This window comes from Zeus faber (genome assembly GCF_960531495.2).
Source record: "Zeus faber genome assembly, chromosome: 5".
In the NCBI taxonomy this organism is placed as follows: domain Eukaryota; kingdom Metazoa; phylum Chordata; class Actinopteri; order Zeiformes; family Zeidae; genus Zeus; species Zeus faber.
The window spans coordinates 26,084,561-26,095,017 of NC_137192.1; the positions used below are offsets into that span (position 1 = coordinate 26,084,561).

The 10,457-nt window shown below is 47.2% G+C and overlaps 2 protein-coding genes across 2 annotated transcripts; both read right to left on the minus strand.

Moving 5' to 3' along the window:
• Positions 1 to 200: 200 nt before the first annotated feature.
• On the minus strand, positions 201 to 2,789 carry rbm15b (RNA binding motif protein 15B; the record flags this gene model as incomplete). Its single annotated transcript, XM_080000222.1, has 1 exon — positions 201 to 2,789. One exon carries the CDS (start codon positions 2,787 to 2,789, stop codon positions 201 to 203), a length of 2,589 nt encoding a protein of 862 aa, XP_079856348.1.
• Positions 2,790 to 3,765: 976 nt separating this feature from the next.
• Positions 3,766 to 10,180, minus strand: manf (mesencephalic astrocyte-derived neurotrophic factor). The gene is made up of 4 exons (XM_080001455.1): positions 9,981 to 10,180; positions 8,499 to 8,626; positions 6,794 to 6,935; positions 3,766 to 5,309 (listed from the first exon to the last, which is right to left on the minus strand). Exons 1-4 carry the CDS (start codon positions 10,072 to 10,074, stop codon positions 5,125 to 5,127), a joined length of 549 nt encoding a protein of 182 aa, XP_079857581.1. The 5' UTR covers positions 10,075 to 10,180; the 3' UTR covers positions 3,766 to 5,124.
• Positions 10,181 to 10,457: the final 277 nt, after the last annotated feature.

A 10,457-nucleotide genomic window follows, 5' to 3' on the forward strand; every position in this document is an offset into this window, starting at 1 on the left:
ACAGACAGACAGAGGGAGGTGCAGCCTGATCGGCTGTTCAAAAGGACTTGGGACTCAAACCAGGTACATGGTCTTTGCCTTAAAACCATAAATGTGTGTGTGGGATTAGAAACTAGTCTTGACTTGTCAGTCGTGTGTGTGTGTGTGTGTGTGTGTGTGTGTGTGTGTGTGTGTGTTTTGCCACACCCACCCAGAACCAGTCAGTTAGTGTCACTGACGATGACGATCACCATGTGCTCCTCGTCCAGATTACCTACAGTCCTCTTGGCCGCCTGCAGGTACTGCTGGGAGAAGTCCCCGGGGGGGAATGCATACAGCATGGCCCCCGGGCCCCCTTCCCGGGCCCCGGGGAGGCTGATGACCCCGGCCGCCTCTTTGTTCCTCAGGTAGGTGACCAGGTGACGCAGCAGGCGCACCTGGAGGCCCGGCTCTGGGGGTGGGGCCTGGCGGTCCACGGGCCCCTGGAGGGCCAGCATCACCGCAAAGCCATCGGGCCGGCCCAGCTTGACACGGCGCGCCACCTCATCCAGCCGGGTCTGGTCCATGCGGAGCCGCTGGGCGATCTTCAACTGGCAGGGCGGCTTCAGGCTGTCCTTCATGACGGCGCCGAAGAAGGTGGCTCCGCCCTCCAGCAGGTACAGCTCCGTGGGGAAGCTGCTGTTCTTCAGCGCGAAGAAGCCGTGCCACGATTTGGCGAGGCGCGCCTGGGCGAACTCCGACAGCGTGCACGGCGATGAAGGGGCGCTAGCGTCCACCTGTGCTGGGGGCGAGCCGGTGCCTGCACCACCCACGCCACCCACGCCCTCGCTGTTCCGACGGTGACTGTTTACAAGCTGCTCGCCGGAAAACCTCTTGCTGTGATGGCGGCTAGACGGTGGCGGCTCTTCTGCAACGGGGGGAGGCGGGCGCGGCCCTCCACCACCGCAGTCAGGGGAGTGATCCCCCCTGCTGGGCTCCGTGGTGGAGTCTGGCGTTCGAACCCGGGCACGGTCGGGGCTGGGCTCGGGAGATGGGGGCCCCACCGGGCCCCGCGCTTTGGGCCGGCCCCGCTCCTTGTCCCGGTCTCGTTCCCTCTCCTCCGTCTGCCTGTCATTGGACAGGCTCCGCTTCCTGCTCCGCCTCTCCTCCCGTTCCTTCTGCCAGCGCTCGCGGCTCCGGCTTCGACTCCTGGCGCTCCGCCCGGCTCTGCCGAATGCCTCCACCGGCACCACCCTCCTCTCCAGGCTGCGCGTAGGGCTGCTAGGAAAGTCTCTCTCCAGCAGCACCCTCTCTCTCTCCCTCTGAGATACAAGGGAGTGGGCAGGAGGCGAGGTGCGCTCCCTTACCCGACTCAGCTCCCGCTCCAGGCTGCGGTGGCGGCCATAGCCCTCCGCGAGGAGATCGTAGTGGGCGGGCAGGGTCACCTGATAGCCCGTGGGAAACGGACGGGAGGGACTCTCCTCCACTTTGGCAAAGTCAACCCTCAGACGGCGCTCGGGCGCCCCGAGAGGGAAGCCCCTCATCTGGCCACAGGCGGCCTGGGCAGCGTCCAGGCTCTCATACTGGATGTAAGCGAAACTGTCCCCCTTGGCGTAGTCGATGTTCCGAATGCTTCCGAAGCGGTCAAATTCCCGGGCGAGGGCGGTGAGGGAGACCCCCGATCCAAGGCCACCCACCCAGAGACGCGTGGTAGGGTTTGCCTTGCCGTAGCCAATTTTTATCGGGTTTCCGCCGATCATCCGCCCTTGCATGGCCACCTTGGCCCGATGTGCCATGTCCAAGTTCTGGAATTTCACAAAGGCATAGGCACCGCCTTGTCCGCGTGCAGGGCGCTTGATGACAATGTCCTCGATAATCCCGTACTTGTCAAACCCCCTCCGCAGCTCTCCCTCAGTTACATTATGGTCCAGGTTTCCAATGAACAGGTTACTGGTGGCCCTCTGATCATCTTCGGGTTTTAAGTCCTCCACCACCGGCATGGCAGGGAAGCCGTAGGGCCGGCCCCTCTCGTCGAGCATACCGTAAAAGTCCAGGATCCGCTCCCTCTCTCTGCTCAGGCCCAGACCCTCCAAGGCGTAGTGTCTGGCTCGTATGTCTCTAATGTTACTCACCCCTGGGCCGGGGGGCGAGAGCGAGCGCTGCCGGAAGGGGAACGGTGCGTGAAGGGGCAGGAAACCCACTTCCGGCGGCGTGACGCTTCTCCTCCTCACATACATTGGCTCCACCTTTAGCTGGCGGTCACCCAAAACCAGCCTGGTGGACTTGGAGTGCCGGGCCCCCTTGGCGTCCTCCGGGTGCCGGAAATTCATGTAGGCGACGCGCCCCAGCTCCGGCGTGTGCGAAAGCTTCACGCTGACGTCGCCGAACTTCTTGAACTCGTGAAACAGAGAGTCCTCCACGTCCTCATCCGACACCTGCGAGCCGAGGTTGCTGACGAGCAGCGTCTTGTACTCCAGGGTACCGGGTCTCGCCGCGGGGAGCTCTGCCGCCGCCGTCGCCGCGGCCGTGGTCCGGAGAGGCGGCCGGCCGAGCAGGCTCAGCTCCTGCCTGCGGTGCTGGAGCTCCAGCGCCGCCGCCGCCCGCTCCGCCGCCCGCTCCACCGCCCGCTCCACCGCCCGCTCCTCCCTCAGCCGCGGCTTCTCCCGCTCTCTGCTCCGGCTCCGCTTGCGGTAGCTCCGGCTCTCAGCCAGCAGCAGGGCTAGCGGCGGCGGCGCCAGCTCCTCTCTTCGGACGCCCTCCCGCTCCCGCTCTCGGATCCGCTTGGCCAGAGCCCGGGAGGGGCTGCTCTCTCTACCGGCCTGCCGCTTCATGTCCAAACCACGACGACGGAGCCCAAAGTTTTCGGGTTTATCCTGCTCGGAGGACGCGGATCCCAGCGATGTTAGCGACAATCTCGCCGACGGTGGTTGTGGAGGAGGACCGGCACCGTTCGGAACACCGAATAACCGCGTAGCGCCCGGAATAGAAGGGGAAAGTCGTTTAAAACCATGTTAGCGGCGGAGGGTCCGCATCGACGCCGCCATCTTGGACAATAGGAAGGTGCGCGCCCCCCCACCCAGCGGGATGGAGCACGTCGCTGGATCTGCGTCATGACGTCATTCCCGACTTCAAGAACGCCGGTCCACGAGGGTTTTTTTATTTTTATTTTTATTATTATTTTTATGGAATTTCATGTAGTTTTATATAAGTTATCATTCATTTTTGAGTAAATGCAAATACATATTAAAAAAAAATCAACCTTTTTAGAAAATAAGAAACCTTGTCAATAAATACAACGAATTGTCTCGCAATTTGTTTACTTGTAGTTATTGCATTTTTATTGTATCTCATATATTTCATATATATATATATATATATATATATATATATATATATTTTTTTTTTTTAACTTTTGCCTAATTACCCCAAACAATTTTATTTTAATAAATCGAAAGAAACGTTGTTTAAACTTATTTCACTCAAAAAACATAAAAAATTAAATAAATAATGCTGAGCATTATTCATTCAACATCAAGTTTTTATCCATTATTTGTCATATACGCTGCTACTTTATCCATAGTGTCTATCTAGGATCCTGAGTAACAGTATGAGATGAGAAAAACTCAAAATAAAAAAAAACTGAACAAACAAAACAAACCCTAACCCTTACATTTTTCTTCCACATTCGAACGTGTCTATTTACAGTTCAAGTTGTGTTCAGGGTAATCCCAACAAACAAATAAGTTAAAACAATATATCTAAAGCTAATCAAGAAAACCCAAATACCAGACGAAGTTTTCCACTTTTTTAATGAAAAGTATAACAGTAGCACAGTTGTAATAAACAATCAGGCTTTACACAAACAGTCAAGGTGAGAAAACAGCAACCTTATCCAGTCTCCTCAAGCAACACACAACTGTTATTGTCCAATTTTTCATTTTGAAAGAACACACCATTTATTATTTGTTGTTTAACCGTACAATAAAACAGCTTCTCCCTTTTCAACGACTCTGCAGTCGGGGGTGCAACCCAAATGCTGGATGTCAGCTGTTGTCGGGAACATTCGGGGAAGTTTGCGGATGACGCCGACGCTTCCGCCGACCAACCAAAGTGACAAGACACAAAACTATTTCAAAACACACACATCGAAGATTTCCCAGAAAGGTTCTCAGGCTAGGATGAAGCGATAGATAGAACCTTGGGGTGAATACTATTTACCTTGTCCAACAGGGCTGCTGATAATTCCGTCTCCTCAGATCTGGAACAGACCGCCTATGCAGGAGATTTTATTCCAAAGCAATCGGTGACAATCCCCAAAGTGTGGGACTGTGGCTGGAAGTGAGAGAAGCTACGATAAACCCAGGACATGGCAATTCGGTAACAGTGTGTGTGTGTGTGTGTGTGTGTGGGGGGGGTCTATGAGCCAAGTATTCACCGATTAAAATGACAGAAGAGTGTGATTGTAGGCGCGTCTCCTCCGCTTCCCTCAACAAGGCTTGTTCTGCTGGAGCTGGTAACGATGAAAACCAGGCAGTGTCCACAAAAGTTCAACCGGGGTGGTATAAATACAGTCTGCAATAATGGCTGATCAAAATGTGTCCACCTGCCCAAGCTGGTTTTCCATGAAAATCGTGGTGGGGGGGGGGCGATTGACATCACACATGAGGTTAAGAAAAGTGGATATTGGCCAAAAAAATACTAATGTTAAAAAAAACAACAAAAAAAAAAAGTAACACCACCCTAGTGCGTGAAATGCGTTGACCACAAAACCCCAAAAAAGAAACAATAACCACATAGATGCAGCTTAATCATGCCCTAGATACCCGAAGTCTTGTGATGTAATTTAATTTCCCCCATTCCTATGCTTTGAGTTCCTCTCTGACTGTTTGCAACACTGTCATTACCCCAAAACTCAGCAACTGAAAGCAAAGGATATTTTTTAAATACTTCCTATACATCAATCTGCATATTCGGATGAGTGCACACGTCAAGAAAAAAAACAAAAAAACCGACACAGCGGACTAAAGTAGTTTTCCTTCCTCTTCCATCCAGTTTTGGGCGGTGTGGTCCGTGTCCAGTCCAAATTGGTTGTGTATTTTTGTGTAATTTATTGAGTTCCCCCCCCAAAAAAAAGAAAAACTAAAACTAAAATAAAAGTTAAATAGATCACAGGTCTGTCCGTGCCTTGGCGGCCGTCGGCGCGTACTGGGGCATGAGCTCCGTGATCTTGCGGATGAAGTCAGACTTCTCGGCGCAGCCCTTGCACGACTCGCCCCACTCCTCCAGGATCTTCTTCAGGTCCTTCACCTTCAGCTTCTTCAGGTCCACGGTGCTCAGGTCCAGCTGCTTGTCTGCGAGGGACACGGAACACCGGGTTACTGAGCCGAGCGACGAGACACACATAAGGATTCTCTGATACCGCAGTCCACTCTCCGACGCGATAACAGTGCGATCAGTCAATCTATTAACTTTGTTTTTTTAAGCTTGCCAAAAATTGATTGAAGATTGCCAAAAAAAAAGAGAGAAAAAACAAACAAACACGATTTCTGTTAATATTGTACTGCATTTTTTTTTTCCTTATTGTGTGTGTTCTGCTTCGAATAAACTTTTTTTTTTTTTTTTTTTTTTTTAATCAATAGGAAGACAGAAGTCTAATGTTTGTCTACTTTTGGATTGCCTTATTACCTTGAATTCTCTTTCACGTTATAAAATAAATGGAATAAAAACTCAGAATGGAATAAATGAAAGTGATGCTCATTTTAACTCAGTCAGAAGTTTTTAAACAGTAGAACATTAAGTTATACACGTTTTAATTCATCTTCATATTTATTTAATTTCAATACACGTCAAAATAAGGATGCTCCGCCTCTGATACCACAGTCAATTTTCGGACACAATGCTGCTGCGATCAGTGATTTTGAAGTCCCCGTTTGCTTGAGTTTTGGCAACTGAGCAACGTGTTGAGACAAAATCTGATGGAAATGTGATGGAATAGCCACAGCTTTCCTAAAATAGAATGGGAAATAAAAGGATGGGTTCCCTATTTTTCTGAGTTGGGGTCGTGCAGGGTAATCATGCTGTAATCGATGTGTGAGTGAGTGAACGACAAAAATCTGTATCTATATAGTACGATCGCAATCGTCCAGGTCACCATTCAATCATACATGTTGGATTTTAATTGGGGCAAGTCTTTCCCAAATCCCTTGCTATGTGCGCGTCAAAGCCTCAAATTGCAGCGGCAATTTTCAACAGCCAATGAGATTGTGCGCCTACACGATGGCGGCGCCAAATAAAGCGTCTTGACTTCTGAAATGGAGGCGTGACTTGTGGAATAGTGTCAGACTCATGAGGCTCTGATTAATGTATGATGTCCACAATTGGGGGAAAAAATAAAAAATAAAAATCACGTAATTTGGCCCCAGCTTTTGCTGGCGGTTCCTCCAATAAAGTATAGCATTTTATTCATGCCATTGTCATCAACTATTACAAGTGTCCATCTCCAGGCATGGTGGATTAAATGTACATTACCCCTCGCATCATCTATGTCGTAGAAGCCATTCTGGAAACGTTTTACCATGTTAAGAGTTAAATAATAAAACCAAGGGGAATATAACAGGTTTTTAATGATCACACTATTCCTTTTTTTTTTTTTCCCCTCCTCCCACGGACTTCAAGCACTTCAGCACAAAAGGGGACTATTTGCAATGTATTCCAGTACCTAAATTTAAATTGAAGCCTCGTAAGGACCTGGTAAGAAACCTGTAACTAATGCGTTTGGCCCAAGTCACGGTGGATAAAAGTCTTGACTAAGGGTCGAAGCCCGAGGGAAACGTACCGTATCTCAGCTCACAGATCTGACTGTCCTTCTTCTTGAGTTTCTCGCAGATCTTCTCGACGGGGACATGGTAGCTGAGTGGCTTGGAAACCTCGTTGATCATCTTGGTGGCGGCGTCGCTCGTTGCTCCGATGTAGTAACACTGGGCGGGGAGGGCGGGGTTTAAATAAACAAACAGTCACGTCAGCCCACTGGTTCACAATGACAATGTTAAGAGGGCAAATAGCTGAGTCAGTCCCACTGCATAATATTGAATATGTGTTATCTGTTACTATCTTATAAGACTTGAGGACACTGTGACAAAATCATTTGTCAGAATATTATTAACTTGATTGTTAAGATTTCTTTTTTTCCATTTCAAATACTAAACAGTTATTTCATACACATCTGAAAGATGGATATGTTGCAATGACCCCGTTTCCCATTCTCTGCTGAAACTCCTATGAATTAAAGTAATGACACTATTAACCTCACAAAACGGTAGAACAAATATAGAAATGTTGTCATGAGCCCAGTAAATTACATTGTCACCGTTTCTAAGTAATTGTATAGGACCATCAATTTTAATTTGGAAAACACATTTGTTCGGTCTATAATCTTTTGGGTTTGTTTTTTATCATTGAGTTTAGTGTATATTGTCATATTTGTTATTATCATGTACTGTTAACTGTTAGGTTTATTGTATCATTTCCAAAGTTTCCATTTTCTTTTTTATTGTATTTCCTGCTTTCCTGTTTAGATGTGAGCTGTTGAGACGCCACAATTACACCCCCCCCCCCCGGGGATGAATAAAGTATCTATCCATCTATCTATCATTTAAAATGTTAAAGTATGTGATGTCACATAACAAATTAAAACCTGGCTGGATCAGAACAATTTGCTTTGAAACTAAATGGCTTAAAACAAAATTACCTCTATTAAGAGTCTGTTATACTGTTTTTACACCAAATTTAGTGTGTATATGAGTTATCTTTTTTTTTTTTTTTTCTTCCTTTTTTAAACAAACGTGGGTAAACCGGCTAAAAATAGGCGATATTGTGGTTCCCATTGCCAGTAGAAGAGTATGCCTTGCATTTTTCCCCCTGGTGTGTCACGTTCTGCGTCACAAATGCACTGGAAAAGGGGCGTGTCTTGTTTATATTGATATGGGAAAAATAAAAAATAAAAAGTGAAAGCACCGTGGAACACTCATGCCCGCGCGGCAGCGGTCGATGCACAGAAGGGCCGTAGTGCACGAGCCTGGTGCTTGGGAAGCGGGGAGCAGAAACGCTCCTCCTGTTCAGACACCGGCTTGGACCCACACTCCCTAAACATTTCATGGTCCCCCATTCGGGGGGGAAGGGGCAAAAAAAAAAAAAAAAAATCAATAACTTCTGATTTTAATTTTGTAATCTAAATCAGATATGAAATGATCGAATGATACATAGATATTCCTGTCTATTTACGCGGCAACGTCCGGAAACCGGGTGAAAATTAGCGCGTCTACCCGGGTGTTATGTTTCCATCACAGCCGATCGGAGCTGGAGCTGATAGAAAAAAAACCTGTGACAATTGCAGGGTCATATGTCCCGGGAATGAATGTCGGGTGTAACCTTTCCCACAAAAGAGAAAAGCCAGATGTTAGCGGGTGTTATCGGGTTTTTGGTGCAGTTGAAATAAAAAGGAAAAGAGTATTAGAGATCTCGCGATGGGCCTGTGGTCTTACAAAGCGGTTTTCTTTGCTCTTGGCGTCTTTGCAGGTCTTCACAATGGCCTTCTCGATGTCTGCACTGGTGAATTTAACGTTGTTGTCCTGTAACGACTGGTAAAACTTCCCCAGGAAGGTCACACACACTGAAACAAGAAACAGAAGAAATGTTAAAAATGAAAAAGGGGAAGACCTGGCAGCTATAATTTATAAGTTGAATTCAGAGCAGTCGCCATCTTCGCATTAATTCCTAATGGCAATTATTTGAGCTGATCGCAATCATTCTGAAAAAAATCGGTAAGACTCCACGATGACACATTTTTAGTAAAATGTCAGGGGAATTTAAATCCAATACAAGAAATGTTCCAATAAATAAAAATATTGGGTTGCAAGCATTGGGTCGAGTGAAATATACTCCTCAAATGTTATGTCTCAATATTCAATGGCAACACATTCATGGAAATAAATGGCTTGTGTGCGTATACTATTATTGACCTACATCATAAACTTTTGTGAACAAAATGGTGTGTGACCTCCTAAACAACAAGGGGCAGGTAAGCAGTCATTATTGTTGCATACTATAGGGTTCCAAAAGTATGATGGAAATAAGAATTCTTTAATTTCCTACAGGGATGAACAGGTTTCCACTAGTTGTCCTTCAAGACAATTTACCAAAAAGTTATGAACATTGGACTTTCTTTCCTGGTGCATTTTGATATTTAAATTTGTCAACATCACCATGTTATTTCCCCACACCCATTACCTTTTAACCATCCTGCATGCAACGAACTGAACAACGAATCGGCATAATGGAGACATCCAGAATACTCAATTTAAGATGAGATAAACCTTTATTAGCCCCACACCGGGGAAATTGACATTGTTCCAGCAGGTAAAAGGAGACAGCAGAAAATGAAGAGCGTATCAAGGAAATGTCATACCCCGTCTGACCTTTCAATGCAAATTTTAACAAAATATGATTTTTGGGCAAATCCCAGCCTGCTTATTTAGTAAAATATTGCAGGAAAGTACTATATATACACACACATATATATATATAACAAAGTGTTTGTTAAGTGTTGAGATTAACACCTCATAAATTCAAATTCGACACATTTTAACCTCATTTGAGACGTGTGATTAGGACATATATCTCTCTCTCTTATTCAACGATGCATTGCAGGTAAACATAACAGGTCTGCATATGTTTGGTGAGTTGGGTAGAAATGCAAGTGCTCGGTTCAGGCTTTTGTAATATCACAAATGATTATTCCGATGCAGGCGAACCTCACTGACTCGAGCCTTTTTATATTTATTTTTATTTTTTTTATTTCAAGAAGCCATTTTAGGCCAAATTTTTGCAAAAATAAATAAATAATTGAACACGCGATGAGTTGTATGTAAAGACCTGAACACCGGGGTTATTGTCCATTATCTAAAGTTAATCTCGGGTTGTTTACCACTGGCCTTTATAGTGATGACAACCACGAGAGAACTCACCTTCGCATTGCCCATCTCTCAGTGCTGCGGTGGTACCGGGCAGGAGGGCCAGGGCCAGGGCCAGGGCCACCGACAGGCCGCTCAGACACAGCATGTCGACGCGGACAAAGAACTTAAAGAACTTAAAGAACTTAAGGAACTCGAATCAAGCTCAAAGCGTGGCTCCAAAGCCTCTCGGACCAGCTCCGGTGCGCAACTCGCTCCCGTCGCGGACGCCGGTCGAACTCGCGGCGGCTTCCGGGTCCGCGCGTCACATGGTAACGCAGTGCCGCGCTCCCATTGGCGGAGATGCGGGGCGCTTCCGGTATTGTGACACGCACCCGCCTCTGATTGGTCGGCGGCGGCGCATCCCCGCCGGCGACGTCCAGTTGGCGCGCTCTGATTGGCTCAAGGTCGGGCTACGCGTTGAGGAGAGAACGACGAGAGATTCGGCTCTTTTTTTTTTTTTCCTCAATTTATTTATTTTTTATTTTTTAG

Coding starts and splice junctions, on each gene's coding strand:
- manf (XM_080001455.1), bottom strand. CDS start 10,074: ATGCTGTGTCTGAGCGGCCTGTCGGTGGCCCTGGCCCTGGCCCTGGCC. Junction 6,936..8,498: donor AGAGCAAAGAAAACCGCTTT/GTAAGACCACAG, acceptor CTCCCCGCCCAG/TGTTACTACATCGGAGCAAC. Junction 5,310..6,793: donor GATCTGTGAGCTGAGATACG/GTACGTTTCCCT, acceptor TGTCCCTCGCAG/ACAAGCAGCTGGACCTGAGC.